The following is an 18,089-nucleotide window of genomic DNA, read 5'->3' as shown; positions in this document are numbered from 1 at the left end:
CAGTATCACTTCACATTCTACTTCATTTTCATTTTAAACATAAGAGAAAAGGAGCAAGCACTTCTTCAATTACCTGTTGTATAAGACCGCTGAGTGGCCAAATCTGTTGACATCATGGTGGAGATCAGGTCTGGGAAGCACTGACCATCGGTCACAATCTAGGAGCAAGAAAAACACACTTCAGAAGGGACTATTATTCATAGTCAATGGAGACTGGCATTTTCTTTGGGAAAGAAGACTGTAATAAACACAAACACAGCTCTCAGTTTTTCTTAGCCACACCATTATTTCTGAGTTAAAACTCAGCAGCAACAGATCAGCAGGGCATGAAAAAAAGGTAGGACTCTACAGCAATTCTAATTAATGAATGCAATGAAGACTCAGCACAACCAAAATTCAACAAATAAATCTAATTAGTGAATGCAGCCAACTTCCATGACATCCTTATCACTCACTCCGTTGCCCATCAATATTACCCACTACAATGTTTTCTAACTTAATCAAATTTTACATTTTTCAAAGCTTACGTAAGTAAAGCATGTAAATTTCATAATGATTTTCCACTCTATGTTGCTTTGCCCAAACTCAGTAATTAGAATAGGAAAATACAAGTAGAAAATTAAAACTACAATAATAATAATAACCAACTTTATCTAATTTTTAAAAGGTCCTTTCCTAGATCCCCCAGATCTACTTATTTTCCTTTGTTCTGATCCAAGCTAACAACTTCTCTTCTGGACCCTAATAATACCAACTAGTGCTGCTAAACCATACCAACCTCTGACTCACTGTCTCCTACTCCCAGACGTGCGGACTTTCACACTCACACTCAATCTAGACATTTATTCAGCCCTGACAACAAAAGCTTTCATTTCTCCCACCCAGCCTAAACTCTGTGGTGTTCCTCACATGCAGAAATGAGACCATCAACTCCCACAGCCTCCTGCTTCCTTCCCTAAAACCAGTGTGGCGGGAGCCCTTCCTCTTGTCCTGCTTGACTTTTACCACAGCATTTAAATATGCCCAAGGAGGCATTCAACTTGCCTTCACAGACAAGGGTTTTTTTGTTTGTTTGTTTTTAAGTGAAATGTTTTAAGTGAAAACACTGACTGTGTTTATCTCAACATGCGTTACTTCTCAGCTTTCTATAATCTGGATCTTTCCCGTGTCTAGAAGATAATAAATGACCTCTTGGTTGCAAAATCTGAAAGACTTTTCAGTCCTTATTTTACTTCATCCCTCTGTAGCCACTGGTAACTGCTTCCTCACAGGTCCCCAGTCTTGCCTCACTTTTCTCCTACTTCTTCAACATGCTTTCACGGTCTCCATTCTCTTTCAGGCTTCTTTATGGATCTATCCCTTGATTCTTTGCTTGTTCCTAATGACACATGCTACCTATAGAAAGTTCATCCCCTCCTACGTTTTCCCCACTGATTTCTGTACCTCTCTGTCCCACTATCATCTCCAACTGAACATGCTCTCAAATTCAATTTACTCACTTCCTCCCAGATTCTGTCCTTCTAGTTCCAGTCTTCAGGGGGGAAAAAAAAACAAAAACACCATCTACTATGGCCCACACCAGATATCAGATAAGGATGCTGTCACTGCTTTCAAAACACAGGTTCCTAGTAATTCTCAAACCCATTTGTCTCTTTATCCTCACTGTTACTTACACAGCCTTGGCTCAAACCCTCCTAAGGACTTTTATCAACAGCCATGTTACACATCTTGAAAAAAGTGAAAGTTGCTCAGTCGTGTCTGACTCTTTGCCCATGGACTATACAGAAGTGGGTAGCCTTTCCCTTCTCCAGGGGATCTTCCCAACCCAGGGATCGAACCCAGGTCTCCCAAATTGCAGGTAGATTCTTTGCCAGCTGAGCCACAAGAGAATCTTATCCCTCCCCAACTACTCATCACAATGCCACAAAGAGATCTCCCTCAGATACAAATACAGTTCTATTACCTCTTCTTTAAGATTCTTCAAAAAGCATAAACCCTTCAGCACGACATAGCAAGTCCCTCAAGTTCTGGCCGCACAGCTGCTTGCTTCTCGTTCTGCTTGAAGCCACTCTTCCCTGATGTGCTGCTAGGATACATCCAGAACTAACTATTCAGAGGCCCCAAGTTATGGAGCACAGTCTCTTAACACCTCTGTATCTCTACACATGGGGTTCCTTTGACTGAGAAGTCCTACATAATCTGGTCCAGCTGACTTCCCAGTGTTCTTAGGACCCAGCTTGCAAGGCCCTTCTCAAGAAGGCTTTCCCTACCATGTGTAAAATAGACAGCTAGTGGAAAGCTGCTGTATAGCACCGAGAGCTCAGCTCAGTACTCTGTGATGACCTAGAGGGGTGGGATGAGGGGGCCAGGGAGGCTCAAGAGGGAGGGGATATATGGATACATATAGCTGATTCAACACTGTTGTACAGCAGAAACTAACACAACATTGTAGAACAATTATACCTCAATTAAAAAAAAAAGAAGACTTTCCCTGACTACAACCCTTATACCTAAGAGTTATGGGATGTTCACAGGCACTCTCATACGTTCTTCTCACGCAAATAACACCCTAAATTGCAGTGATATTGTCTGCTTGATTCTCTGCTTTCCCCACCATGAGCCCAAGGACTGTAACTTATTCCCTTTACAATCCCCAATGTACAAGCTCAGTAGCTTGCACTTAAACGTCTGTTAAAAAAGAACATCTGATGATATTTACACAAAAGAATTTCTAATATTTGTTTTGCATGAACCAATATTGCCCTCTTCTGGTCAATACAATTACCACACCAAATATTTAAAACATGCCTGTCCAAGTATTACATCAAGCATGTGTGAAAACAGTTTCAAGGGAATGAATAAAGCTAGACTTAAACCAACTCAACACAATGCTGGTGGTCACAATGACATAATACACTATATAAGGCTTTTATTTATAACACAGGAGAGCCCAATCACCCCAACCCATCAAAGGAGGGACTTTAAAAGAATCCGATATAGAAGTAATGCTTTTTAATATATTACGAGCAGTCAAATTAACATAAAAAATTCCATTTGGTTCTCTTTCAGACAGCTTGACCATTTTTAACTACAGATATTTCCTGTTTCTTTTAAAACGCTGGTTATGGATGGACAAAAAGATTCTTGAAGCTAAAATGGCTTTGGGAAACTTACCAATGTCATAAGCCATGAAATCTGAAGAGAAGCATTTGGCCCCATGGCTCATGGATGTGTCATTGTGTGTGTTTCCTCCAAACACCAGCATGGTTCCACTCACTATCACAGCTGTGTGCAAGTAACGGAAAAATCGGCTGTCCTTAAGAATGGTCCTTTTGAGTTTATTTAAAAATAATAAATACAAGGTTAGTTCTTTAGAATGTTTACCATCTATTTGTTAATACAAACACAATCATTTTCTTAACTTCAGATCCAAATGTGCAAATACTTTTACATTTTTCTCTGTATATAAGTAACTTTCTCAACAATAAACATGTAAAATCAAAAGATGTAGGAGAATTTTGATAAACTATGTTGAGTCTTAAAAATATTCATACCCTATCACTCCATAATTCTAGTTTCTGAGTAGAAATCATGTGAAATATAGATGGAAGCTTACATACAATCTTTATGAATAAGACAAGAGCTAGAAACCAAAACTTTCAACTGTGTAGGCTCAGTAAACCCACATGATGGAGTACTACACAGTCACTAAAAATAACAATTTTGATAGATAATGTACAATGTATCCATAGTGGGGTCTCAAATATGTAAGGAAATACAAAAAGCAGAGAAACTATTGCTTATCATTATTTCATAACTCAAATTTGCCATATATTTATTAAGTTTAGCTATACTTTGTATGGAACAGAAGAGAGTAGAATGAGGCGAGCTCTAATCTTTTGGGTACTGAGGCCATCTCTGTTTGATGAGTTCATGGAATGATGCCAATAACTGACCCCAATGATAATACCTTGGTCATCAAAAAAAGGTTAAAAAGCAAACTTAAGTACAACCGTGTGCATAAACTCAGCTATGTAGAACAGTTTATTCCTTAGGAATCTGAAGAACTACAATTATACAGTGGTACTGAGTGTATGAAAACAGTAAAACAAAAAAACAAAACACAAAGTTCTAATCAACTTACTACAAAATTATAGATACTACTACTTTATCACCTTCTGTTTATTTCACACCTTATAGATACTACTACTTATCACCTTCTGCTTGTTTCACAATTTCTCTGTTTACAATTATGAAGAGAAATATCAGAAAGGCTTGAAAACAAAACCGGAACACAATTTTCCCAACAACTGACAGAATTCACATCCAAAAAAACACCCACCACATCTGGGTGTCCACATCATATCTGTAGAGATCATCTGCAAGTCGGTACTTATTGGCACTGAAAGCCTTGTAGCCTCCGTGAATATACAGGGCCTTGGTCCTATCATCATAGACACTGCTATGGCCGTAGCCGCCTTGGACAAGGGCACCCTGGGTGTGTAATATACTCCACGTGTTCTTACCTGGAAAGAGCAAACAGTTCAAGGCAAATGTTGCAGTATCCTCCTCTCAAATACTTAAAATTACCAATTAGCTTAGGACAAAAGAGATTTCGCGAAACTTGATACACATAACTTTCTTTAATCATTTTTAAAGGAAGGCCACCTAAAACTTAAGGCAAATCCACGTGGCCAAACATCTTTGGCTCCCTGCCAAATTGACAGTAACAAATACATATTACTTTAAATTTGACATTCAAAAAATATTCACTGAAAAAAATATACCTACCCAAGTCATATTCCTGCACACTGCTTATATATCCATAGAGAGGGCAGTGACCAAAGATAACCAGCATGACCACTCGGCCATTATTCAACGTGACAATGTGCGCCGAGTGCCCAACCACTGCATACTGCTCCTTTGCTTTGGGGGACAACAACACCCATGATTCATTATGAATATGAAACACTCTCAACTCATTGGTCACATTCCCTGTTGAATCAATTTTTCCTCCATACATGTAAATTTTATCCTGGGGGAAAAAATGTAAACGAAATTCTAAAAAATATCAAAAGGATCAATTCTAAACACAGAAAAGTGAACAGTTCAAAACCTCAATATTATTCTTAGCTTAAAAAGTGTTAGTGAAAAGCACCTTTCAGTGAAAGAACAAAATAAATCATAACTTTTATCCCTAATACTTGGCCACTCTTCTTGGATTTCCTCATACAAGATTTTTTACAATATAAAATGATTTAGAAAAATAAAGTTGGAATAAACTACACAACAGGGAAATGAAAATGACTATTCAGTTACACTGTAATTCTTGGCTAAAATTGCTAATGAATGCAAAAGCTAATCTACACTAAGTAAATTATTAATCATTTAGTACCATACTCATAATATCCCAGTTTGACTATGAATCCACTTAAATCTCTCAGGTTAGATTCAACTTTAACTTAACCAATTATATACCCCTCAAATATTAAAGCTTTCCCCTAATTAAAACAAACAATGAAGTCAAAATCAGAGAAAGTAGAATGGGGGTTACCAGGGGTAAGAGGGAGGAGGGAATGGGGAATTATTGTTAAATGAGCATGGAATTGCAATTTCATAAAATCAAAAGAATTACAAAGATGGATGGTGATGATGACTCCAACATTATGAGTGAAGTTACTCTCACTGAATTGTACACTTAAAAATGGCTAAGATGGTAAATTTTGTTATGCATAGTTTACCACAATAAAAAAGATTAGGAAAGAATCCAACATTAAAAAGCTATCAATCCCATAATATGATAAAACTATGGAAGAGTTGAGTTTCTAGCTTAGTACAGAGTGTAGACATTTTACCTGGTATAATGCTAAAGAATGGCCATATCTAACAACCACACTGTTCACAGAACGGTTCAGTGCAAGCCACTCCCTAGAAGCAAGGTCATACCTACAAAACAAACAGATCATATTTTCACCCAAACAAGGAAACAGAACATCTTGGAGTCTTTATTTGTAATCTAATCCACTTTGGAGATGCTCGTTAAATCTATGATGGATGGAGGGAGGAACCTGAGCAAACAAACCCAGTATCTGGGCCTATTAGGCGTTTGAGAACTCAGGAAGGGGCAGCGGGGCTACGTTGTCTGGGAACGAAACAGAAAACCAACTGAATTTTCCAGTGTTTCCTGAAAACTTCTATACACTAGATCACTTGCAGGTTGCATTATAGTCAAGGGACTTTCATTACTATAATTTTTCTTTCATTTAACCATATTAAAAATGGTGGCTCAGAGGTTAAAGCATCTGCCTCCAATGCGGGAGACCCGGGTTCGATGCCTGGGTCAGGAAGATCCCCTGGAGAAGGAAATGGTAACCCACTCCAGTATTCTTGCCTGGAGAATCCCATGGATGGAGAAGCCTGGTAGGCTACAGTCCACGGGGTCGCAAAGAGTCGGACACGACTGAGCGACTGAACGGACGGAACGGAAGTCACTCAGTGGTGTCCAACTCTTTGAGACCCCATGGACTATATAGTCCATGGAATTTTCCAGGCCAGAGTACTGGAGTGGGTAGCCTTTCCCTTCTCCAAAGGATCTTCCCAACCCAGGGATCAAACCCAGGTCTCCCGCATAGCAAGTGGCTTCTTTACCAGCAGAGCCACAAGGGAAGCCCAAAAAGACTGGAGTGGGTAGCCTATCCCTTCTCCAGCAGATCTTTTGACCCAGGAATCAAAACGGGGTTTCCTGCATCGCAGGCAGATTCTTTACCAACTGAGCTATCAGGGAAGTCCCATATAAAAGTAAAGACACACACTGAAAAAGAGATGACAACTAGGTTTAAAAAAATTCCTAGCCTTTCCTTTTCTTTGCCTCATTTATATTAAAATAAAAATTTTATTGGTAGACAATCGCTTTACAATGTTGTGTTGGTTTCTGCCATATAACAACACAAATCAGTCGTAAGTATACGTATGTCCCCTCCCTCTTGAACCTCCTTCCCACTCACCAAGCCTTCCTACCCTTCTAGGTTGTCACATAGCACTGGGTTGGGCTCCCTGTGCTACACTGCAACTTCCCACTAGTTATCTTTTTTAAATATGGTAATGTATATGTTTCAATGTTACTCTTTCAATTCATTCCCCATTTACTTTAAAAAGTAGTATTTTCAAGAAAACTAGAATATCATTATACCATTCAATTATAGTATGAATACATTTAAAGACCTTTAAAATACAAAATGACCATATATTCTGTCACCTAGAAATGAATACTATTTAATAAACTTTCTTCCAGATATTTTTTAATGGATACATACAAATAGAAGAATAGATTGATAATGTACATTTACATAAAGGGGATCATAATATAGGTGATAATTTTAATAAAATGTTAACTTTAAATCTATATAATTTAATAGAAAAAAAGAAACCAAAGGGGAACCAATGCTATTTTTATATTTTAAATTCTTACTTTCTATAAGTTTTCCTGAATACAATTTTTTAAACTATGAAAAACATTATTATATGTAAATAAGGTATGTTTTATCACAACATAATAGCAAAAAGGGAAATAAGTATCCATCAATAGTAAATGGATTAATCTATATACTAGAGTAAAAAATAAATATGCTCAGCAACATATTATTAATATAAATCTTAAAACAATGTTAAGGTAAAAAAGTAAACTGCAGAATATTGTTTCTATAAAAACTAAAAGAAAATTTATTAATGCTAAATATGTTCATATATATCAAAAGTCTCTTGTGTGTTATGTGCTCAGTTGTGTTCGATTCTTTGGGACCCTATGGACTGTAGCCCACCAGGCTCCTCTGTCCATAGAATTTTCCAAGCAAGAATACCAGAGTGGCTTGCCATTTCCTATTCCAGGGGATCTTCCTGACCCTGGGATCAAACCAAAGTCTCCTGTGTCTCCTGCATTGGCAGGCAGATTCTTTACCACTGCACCACGTGGGAAGCCCATATTCAAAATCTAAAGACACGTATATGAACAAATGACACCACACTCTCAGGATACTGCTTGTGTCTGGGATTTTCATGGGGCATGTAGGGGTCTTAACTATATTAGCAGTGTTTTATTTTCTAACCTGAATGGTAAATGTATTACCATTCATTATTTTTCTCTAAACCCTTCCCTTTATCTTAAAATATTTTATACATGACCTGAAGCAAACATAAAATGGTGACATTCACTAAATACGAATAACACTTAAATCAGTACCAGCTATTATTTTATGTATTTTAATATTCCACATTTTTAAAAATACATGAAAAATTATTTAGAGAGTAAATTCAATTTAATTTAAAAATTATACATAATTTTGGACAGACTCCACTAACTTCCTGCTTTGAAAGTTGAAAACATTAGCACCTATATTTCCTCCCATTTCTTTTCCCAATTTTTGTTATATTTACATTGTCCAGGTTCAAATCATGCACATTCCATTCTATAACTATAATTTCAGAGTTACATAGTACTGGATCTACATTTTAGCTGAATCAATCTTCTCACATTCCTCTAACCACAACTTCTCCTTCTTGAGTCTTTAATTATTAATTGGCTAGATTTCACTGTCAAATGGCTTTTCCAAGTGGAGCCCCTATGTGCACCTTCCCCTAAATTCTTTCATGCTGAAGAATATCTGCTTGCTAGCTTGAGAGGTGAATGTGTATAATACTCATGGGCCATCCTTTCTTTCCCACACACCTTGCTGATGCTGCTCCCCTGAATGCTGCTGGTACTGAATGCTGCCAATGGAGGTCTGAGGCCAGTCTGATTTTTTCCCACTCTTGTGTGGTTTGTTTTTCTGCTTTGAAGTCTAAGTAGTCTCAATCATTCTCATTCTCTCTCCCTCTCCTTTCTTTCCTCCCTCCCTCCCTTTCTCAATCAATCAATGCATTTCTCTATTTTCCCCCCTCACTTTCTTTTTTAAAGACACAGTACCATACTTTACTTATGATATAAATAATTAAAACGCATCTGGGTAAATGTTTCTAACAAAATGGAATGCATACTACTGCAACTTTTATGGCAATCTACAAAGTGTTTCCTGAGAAGAACTAGCATGACTTTTGAAAAACACATATATATCTTATGTTCAAGTTTGAAAGAGAGCACAAAACCAGAAGGAAACAGTGAGAGCACAGAAACAAGTCTCCACCTGACCCAATCCATGTCTCTTTCAAGTGACATGGAAGGTGCTCAATCTGTATCTTAATGCATGTTACTTTTCCTCAGTCAACATGTCAGCCCAATAGCTGGTCAGAGACATTAAGATGCTGGCAGGTCCCTATAATCTGGTTAAGATAAACTGCCAAAGGACACATAAGAAGTTGTCACTCTTTTCACAACACAGAGAAGCAAACATAAGACAAGAGTAATGCTGATGCAATAAAATTTAAGAAACACCATGTACTAAATAAATGCTCCTTCTTAGGGGAGCTGAGTCCAAGATAAAGGAATATTCAATAACTAGTTCTAAGACCTGGACATGCAGTTAAGCAAAGGCAAACCTCAGGAATTCAGAAATAGGTGTCTTCCATAAAGGTACAGCCATTTCTCTCACAAACTCCTCCCTGATGGCTGGTAACACAATGCTCATACTGCCACAGGGCACATACTCTGCCCCTCCCCAGTGGCCTGGTATTCCAATCTGTTTCTAGCCATCCAAAGACCACAGGATATGCTCTGCGGAGATTGAACATGATCTCAGCCAGAAGGAGGCAAAGAACTACCTGAGGTTTCCCACCCAATAACTTGATCAAATTAGGTCTTATCACTCAACAATTATAAAATTCTTCCTGAAACATCTTGTGCTGTTTCAGTCCACCTGTTCTGTTCTTTTCTTCAGTCACAGCAATTATCTATATTATACTGGATCTTCTGTCTCCCATGTATCTTTGCTTTCCTCTAATTAACTTTATCTGTATTCACAGGAATCATGTCTATTGATGTGTCAGCAGTTCAATTTTCATTCTAGGTTTTGCTGTATGTAATTTATTTGTATTTCTTTACATGTGTAACCTCTCATTTCATTTTGTAATTATTATCTTCTTGTCTTTCAGCTTGTTTTGTGAATTCAGATTCTCATTATTTTGATTCATAGCACAAAGTAGTTGGAAGAAATCTTCTTCTTTGAAGTTTACTTTTCCTCTGTGATCAGTTCTTGTCAGTTTTATATGCTGTGTTCTTTCCTTTTTACTTTTTTCACCATAGATATTTGCATTTGCTACAATGTCATTTCTTTCATCTTGCTGTGGTTAGATTGCTCTCCAGATATTACATTCCCAAAATATGTGTGATTTTTCCTTTTCCCACTGTATCTAAGACAAGTTAATCTTTCCATCCTAGTTTTAGTGTGAGAGTTGGCATTTTATGTTCTATCCCCTTCTCTGAAAGTCTAAAGAAATGCTGGGTGGTGTGTTCAGTCTATTAGAATAATATATCCAAAGTCTACTTGCCTCTGAGATTTTGTTTAAGTGTCCTTCCTCAGAGATCAAATTTTGGGATATCCAAATTACACAGAAGTTCTGACTTCTGGGTAGGGTCAGCCACTTGATCAATTTCCCCACTCTTTACCTGATCCTTCTCATCAACTACTTCTTTTACTATTCAGTTAAAAGGGTTAAAAAAAAGAAAGAAAGAAAATCTTCAGTTTGCTTCTTTCTAGATTTGGGGCTATTAGTGTTATCTCCCAGAATTTCACTCATATGGTTTCTGCAGGGTAAAGGAGTCGGTCTTACTGTTCCTATGTGCCTGTATTAAGTTTAACAGATCAGGTGATACTCCTTACCTAGTCGCTCAATTTCTATTCTTTTTAACTTAAAAAACAGCAACAACAATAAACACTTTTTGCTCAAGGAAAGGAAATTCAGTGATGACGTTTCAATGGGAAATCTTAAACCAGAAGAGCAAGGCCATTTGTTTTGCAAGAGGACCCTTGGGTGACATAAAATAGGAACTGTTTTTTAATGTAACAAAATTTTGGGTTAACAGCTTCGCAGAGAAAACAGAGTGAGGGTAATTCCTGAAATATACTTATCTAAGAGTATCGATGATGATCAAATTTATGATCTAAAGTTCCAGAAATATTTATTCTAAAAGGTGTCACTATATTTACTTTTCATGAGTCAGTAAAAATTTATTTGAAACTCTATTAGTAACTATACAAAATACATAAAGCTGTAAAATCATGTTTTGATCAACTACAAGTAGAAAACATGTTAAAAATCTAAAGAATAAGTGTGGAGATATATTCATTAGATTACTCCTTTCAGCCCATGGACAATGCCAAGTAGGCACTGTTAAAGTCTCCCTCCTCCATTGCAGTCATGTCTAAATCAAGAGTCTCCCAAAGAACTGGAAAATTATGGAAGCTCTTCATCACAGGTTTGAGTTTTGAAAAAAAAAAAAACAGATGTGAGTCTGAGGAGTCATTCTGGGCAACAGGGAATGCCCACAGACTGTGTGGTAATGGGGGATCCAAACACCAAGTGCTCCAGAGGCTGCATGTTCATCACATATGTCATTGTGGAGGAGGTGGATGCAGCCATGAACGCAAGGCAACAAAGTGGATGGAAGAGATGTGTAACCAAAGAGGGAACTTTGGTTCCACATCTGTGGAACTCAAGAGAAGATTTTCAAAGTCCTGGTGCCCATTTAACTATGAAAAAGATTTTTGCTGGTGGCATTAACAAAGACACTGAAGAACATTATCTAAGAGATTATCTCAACAGTAGAGGAAAACGGGTCATGACTGACTGAGGCAGTGGCAAAAGAGAAGCTTTTGCTTTTGTAACCTATGATGACCACGACTCCATAGACAAGTCTGCTGTTCAGAAATACCACACAGTGAATGGCCAGAGCTGTGAAGTAAAGAAAGTCTTACCTAAGCAAGAGATGGCCAGTGCGTCATCAACCAAAAGAGGCTGAAGTGGCTCTGGAAACTTTGGTACTGGGAATGACAACTTTGGTTGTGGAGGAACCTTCAGTGGTCAAGCTGGCTCTGTGGCACCTCATGGTGGTGGTAGATATGATGGATGTGGGGACAGTTATAATGGATTTGGTAATGATGGAAGCAATTTTGGAGGTCGTGGAGGCTGTAATGATTTTGGCAATTACAATAATCAATCTTCAAGTTTTGGACCCATGAAAGGAGGAAACTGGAGGCAGAAGTTCTGGCCCCTATGCTGGAGGCCAATACTTAGCCAAACCATGAAACTAAAATGATATGGTGGTTCCAACAGCAGCAGTAGCTATGGCAGTGGCACAAGGTTGCAGAAGGTTTTAATTACTGCCAGGAAACAAAGCTTAGCAGAAGAAGAGAGCCAGAGAAGTGACAGGGAAGCTACAGGTTATAACAAATTTGTGAACTCAGTCAAGTACAGTGGTGGCAGGACCCAGCTGCTACAAAGAAGATATGTTTTAGACAACACTCATGTGTATGGGTGAAAAACCTGAGGTCCGTATTTGTGACTGTGTAATAGGTTATTTCAATTTCTGTTCCATGGAAAGCATAAAGCATTCCAACAAAGGGTTTTAATATAGTTGGGTTTTGGGGTTTTTTTTTGCACCCATGCTGTTGATTGCTAAATTTAATAGTTTGATCATAATGCTGAATAAATGTGTCTTTTTTATTAAAAAATGTGCTGTGCAAAGTTAGTCTTCTCTTAAGCCATTTTGGTAAACAACCCCAATGGTATGAAGCTAGAATTATTTCAGGGTGATGCTAGGTTCCATTTGAAATTTATCCACAACCTGCTTGGGTAGAGAAGCCATTGTCTTCAGAAACCTTGGTGTAGCTGAACTGACAGTTACTGTGTTGTGACCTGGAATTCATTGTTACAAAGTCACCCAAGCAAAGTCATGGAGGTTTTTGGTTATTAACATAACTGCTGGTATATCCTATGCAATACATCTAAGTTCAATTATGGTACCAGATAAAGCTATAGATGGGGATGAAGCTTGTGTTGCTTACAAATTATAATCATCCATTATAATCTGTAAGCAATAAACTATTTAATATCCTCAAAATAATAAATTAAATTAAAATTAAAAAATAAATGTGGCTCATGAGGTTTACCAGTCAAATAATAGTAACAGGTGACAAAAATATTTCTAAGAACAAATATTTATGAAGGAAACAGATAATTCATTTAATCTCTCATTCACTTGACAAATAATTATTTGAGCACATTCTATGCACTAAGCCAAACTTAGTGAATAATCAAGGTCTCTAATCTTGGAGAACACATAGTAGAAAAGGCAGAAAACGGGCAAGTACAACAATGGGCATATGAGTAGAATTAAAGTAGAATTAAAAATCATCAACACTGCTCTAAAGGCAATGAGAAATATGAAAGAAAACAAGGAGCACCTGTCTGAACTGGCTTATCAGGCAGGATCTCATGGCACAGTTAACTGACAGGGTATGTAAAGGGTAAAAGAAACTAGCCCTGAGGTACAATGGCAGGAACAGTCTAGATAGAGGGAACAGCAACCGTAAATAAGGAGTTTTAGATAAGGAAGGAGAGTTGGTGGTGGCAGGAGAGGAACAAACTGGGTATCAGGAGGTAAGCAGTGGTCACATCAGGTAGGATCATTAAATCCCACGGGAAGCCACTGAAAGGTTTTAAGAAGGACATAAATGATAAAATGTATACCCTTAAAAAAGCATTCTAGTTGATATTTAGAAAATGGATTAAGAGGAATGAATGAAAGCAGAAAGACTTGATAGGAACATACTGCTGAAGCCTAGATGAGACACTGACAAGCTGGTCTTGGAGAGAAAAGAATGAATATGCATGTATCTGGTGACAGAACTGATAGGCTGGATAAGAGATTAACATTAAAAGGAGGTGAAGGAGAGGAAATATCAAAACAACTCCCAGATTTCTTGCTTCAAGTGAAGATGATGTCAGGCAGAGGTACTAAAAATCACATAAATGGTAGAATATAGGACTTTCATAATATCTAGTAAAAAATGGAAGGGACGATCATTTTTCTATCTTTACCTTTACTTGTCAGGGTGGCAGTACTAGAAGTAGTAAGAAGTGGTTAGATTAGGGATAGATTTTAAGGGTAGGACTAACAAGACCTGCTGACATACTGTGGCAGACAGACACTAGGGTGGGCCTCATGATCCCCATGTTCATGTGAGCAGGATCCATGATTTGCTTCTAACCAACAGAATATGGCAAAGATGATGAGATGTCATTTTCATGAACCTCTATCCCGCTAGCAGGCTCAGTCAAAAGACTCTCCTTGTGGCCTGGTAAGCAGCCTTACTTCATTTTACTACTGGGAAAACCCTAGTGATAAGGAAATCTGGGCAGCCTCCAGGAACTATGAAGTGACCTCCAGTTGACAAACAGGAAGAAGTCAGGGCCCTTAGTCTTACAACCACCAGGAAATGGATTCTGCCAACAACTTGAATGAGCTTAGAAGTGGATTCCTCCCCAGTTGAACTCCTAAATTAGAACACAGGCCAGGGAACACCTTGACCGCATTTAAGCCATGCCTAGACCGCTAACCAGCAGACACTATGAGGTAACGATGTGTGTTGTTTTAATATTCTAAATTTGTGGCAATTTATACAGCAAGAGATAATTAAACATATACTGATATGGAGTGTGAAAAAATAAGAACTCAAGGATAACTACAAAATTTGGGGGCTTAAGCAAATAGAATAGAGTGGTCATTTACTGAGATAGAGACATCTGGGGCAAGAAAAGGTTTGGAGGAAAGATCACTTTGGGACGCAAGGAATTTAAGATGCCTACTGGGTAGCCAAAGACTGAGAGGTCAAATAAAGGGGTAGAGCTATGGGAACAGGAGGCAAATCTAGGATGCAGATATAAACTTTCAAGTCACCAGCAAAAAGGCCAAGATATAACATGAGATCATTGAGAGAATAAATACACACACTCACCAAAGAGGACCAAGAGGGCTGAGCCCTGATGTACATCATCATTCAGAAGTTAGTCAGCTGAAGAGGAACCAGCTAAGGAGGTCGAGAAGGAATGAGCAGTTAGGAAAATAAAACGTCAAGGAAATGTACAGTTCTGAAAGCAAAGTGAAGAAACTGTTTAAAAGAGGGAGAGACTAGTCATATTAAATATTGGTGAAAGATCAAGTAAGCCAAGGACTAAGACCTGAAATTTTAAAATCCACTCCTTAGTCACACTAGCCACATTTCAAGTGCTCAAAAACATGTGGATAGTGACATAACAGTGAGACATGACAGTGCAAACACTGAACATTTTCATCATGGTCAAAACAGAAACTGTCCACTGGAAAGAAACAGAAGACAGAAAAATGGGCAAAGATGCTATTGTTGTGGTTCAGCTGCTAAGTCGTGTCTGAATCTTTGTGACCCCCACAGACTGCAAATTTCTCTGTCCTTCACTGTCTCCCGGAGTTTGCTTAAACTCATGTCCATTGAGTCGATGAAGCTATCTAAACATCTCGTCTTCTGCTGCCCTTTTCTTTTACCTTCAATCTTTCCTAGCATCAGAGCCTTTTCCAGTGAGTCAGCTCTTTGCATCAAGTGGCCAAAGGATTTGAGCTTCAGCAACAGTCCTTCCCAATGAATATTTAGGATTGACCTCCTTTCAGATTGACTGGTTTGATCTCTTTGCAGTCCAAGGAACTCTCAAGAGTCTTCTCTAGCACCAAAATTCGAAAGCATCAATTTTTTGGCATTCAGTCTTCTTTATGGTCCAACTTCCACATCCATACATGACCAATGGAAGAACCACAGCTTTGACTCTATGGACTTTTGTCGGCAAATGATGCCTCTGCTTTTTAACACAGAGGTTCGTCATATCCTTCCTGCCAAGGAGCAAGTGTCTTTTAATGTAATGGCTAGGTCTGTCATAGTCTTCTTTCCAAGGAGCAAATGTCTTTTAATGTCATGGCTGCAATCACTGTCTACAGTGATTTTGGAACCCCAAATATAGTATCTATCACTGCTTCCACTTTTCCCCCCTTGTATTTGCCATGGGGTGATGGGAACAAATGCCATGATCTTAGTTTTTTTTAATGTTGAGTTTCAAGCCAACTTTTTCACTCTCCTTTTTCACCCTCATCAAGAGGCTCTTTAGTTTCTCTTCACTTTCTACCACTAGAGTGGTATCATCTGCATATCTGAGGTTGTCATTTCTTCCAGCAATCTTGATTACAGTTTGTGATTCTCCAGCTCAGGATTTCACATGATATACTCTGCACAGAAGTTAAATAAACAGGGTGACAATATACAGCCTTGTCATACTCCTTTCCCAATTTTGAACCAGTCAGTTGTTCCACGTATGGTTCTAACTATTGCTTCTTGACTGACATACAGGTTTCTCAGGTGACTGGTAAGGTGGTCTGGTACTCTCATCTCTTTGAGAATTTTTCACAATTTGTTGTGATTCACACAGTCAAAGGCGTTAGCATAGTCAATGAAGCAAAAGTAGACTTTTTTCTGGAATTCCCTTGCTTTCTCTATGATCCAACGAATGTCAGCAATTTGATCTCTGGTTCCCCTGCCTTTCTTTAAACTCATCTTGTTAACCTGGAAGTTCTTGGTTCACATACTGTTGATGCCTAGCTTGAAGGATTTTGAGCCTAACCTTGCAAGCATGTGAAATGAGCCTAATTGTATGACAGTTCGAACATTCTTTGGCATTGCCCTTCTTTGGGATTAGAATGAAAACTGACCTTTTCCAGTCCTGTAGTCACTGCTGAATTTTCCAAATTTGCTGACAAATTGAGTGCAGCACTTTAACAGCATCACCTTTTAGGATTTTAAATAGCTGAGCTGGAATTCCATCACCTCCACTAGCTTTTTTTTTTTTGTAATAATGCTTCCCTACACGACTGAGCAACTGAACTGAACTGAAGGCCCCCTTGACTTCATACTCTAAGTTGTCCAGCTCTAGGTGAGTGACCACACCATCGTGATTATCCACCTCATTAAGATCTTTCTTATACAGAATTCTTGCCACCTCTTCTTAATCACTTCTGTTTCTGTTAGGTCCATACCATTTCTGTCCTTTATTGTGCCCATCCTTACATGAAATGTTCCTTTGATATCTCCAATTTTCTTGAAGAGAACTCTGGTCTTTTCCACTATATTGTTTTCCTCTATTCGTTGCATTGTTCATTTAAGAAAGCCTTCTTATCTCTCCTTGGTAATCTCTGGAACTCCACATTCAGTTGGGTATATATTTCCCATTCTCCCTTGTCTTTTGCTTCTCTTCTTTCCTCAGCTATTTGTAAAGCCTCCTTAGACAACCACTTTGCCTTCTTGCATTTCGTTTTCTTTGGGATGATTTTGGTCACTGCCTCCTGTACAATGTTACAAACCTCCTTTCGTAAGGAAATCAACTATGAATATTCATTGGAAGGACTGATGCTGAAGTTGAAGCTCCAATACTCTGGCCAATTGATGCAAAGATCTGACTCATTGGAAAAGATCCTAAGGCTGGGAAAGATTGAAGGCAAAAGGAGAAGGGGGCAGCAGAGGATGAGATGGTTAGATAGCATCACTGACTCAATGGACGTGAATTTGAGCAAACTCCGGGAGATAGTGGAGGACAGAGGAACCTTGCCTGCTAGAGTCCACGAGGTTGCAAAGAGTCAAACATGACTTAGTGACTAAACAACAACAAACAATAATCATAAAAAAAATAGCACGGAATGTATTCATAGATATCACAAGAAGAGATAAAGCTGAGTATGACCGAAAGGGGAGGGGGACAAGTAAGGTAATCTTTATCTCTCAAAGCTGAAATGGAAAACAAGGCCACTAGCTCAGAAGGAAAATAGGAGAAAATGTGGCAGACATCTAAAAAATGAAAAGATAATATGACAGCTGAGCAGGAGTATGAGAGAGGGAATGTGGAAGAATTAATGAGCATAAACTCCTGTAAGAGTCAGGAATTATTGGCATTTACCCAATCTCTTGAATCTGTACATTCATGTGCTTAGTTGCTGAGTCATGGCCAACTCTGCGACCCCATGGACTGTAGCCCGCCAGGCTCCTCTGTCCAAGGAGTGTTCCAGGCAAGAATACTGGAGTGGGTTGCCA

General features: G+C 38.4%; 1 protein-coding gene across 2 annotated transcripts in view; it reads right to left on the bottom strand.

The window, feature by feature from the left end:
- ATRN (attractin) overlaps positions 1-18,089 on the bottom strand; it is a 201,269-nt gene that overhangs the window by 103,587 nt on the left and 79,593 nt on the right. For both annotated transcript variants that reach the window (XM_055432398.2, XM_055432403.2), the window contains exons 7-11: positions 5,856-5,946; positions 4,792-5,035; positions 4,343-4,526; positions 3,175-3,329; positions 74-158 (exon numbers count right to left, since the gene is read on the bottom strand). In XM_055432398.2, coding sequence (XP_055288373.2) covers positions 74-158; positions 3,175-3,329; positions 4,343-4,526; positions 4,792-5,035; positions 5,856-5,946 — 759 coding nt within the window. The remainder of the gene's footprint in view (positions 1-73; positions 159-3,174; positions 3,330-4,342; positions 4,527-4,791; positions 5,036-5,855; positions 5,947-18,089) is intronic.

Source organism: Moschus berezovskii, chromosome 15, assembly GCF_049115385.1.
Source record: "Moschus berezovskii isolate FMDL1 chromosome 15, NW_MosBer_1.0, whole genome shotgun sequence".
Classification (NCBI taxonomy): domain Eukaryota; kingdom Metazoa; phylum Chordata; class Mammalia; order Artiodactyla; family Moschidae; genus Moschus; species Moschus berezovskii.
The sequence above is the reverse complement of the archived record's forward strand: the minus strand, read 5'-3'. Positions and strand labels throughout refer to the sequence as shown.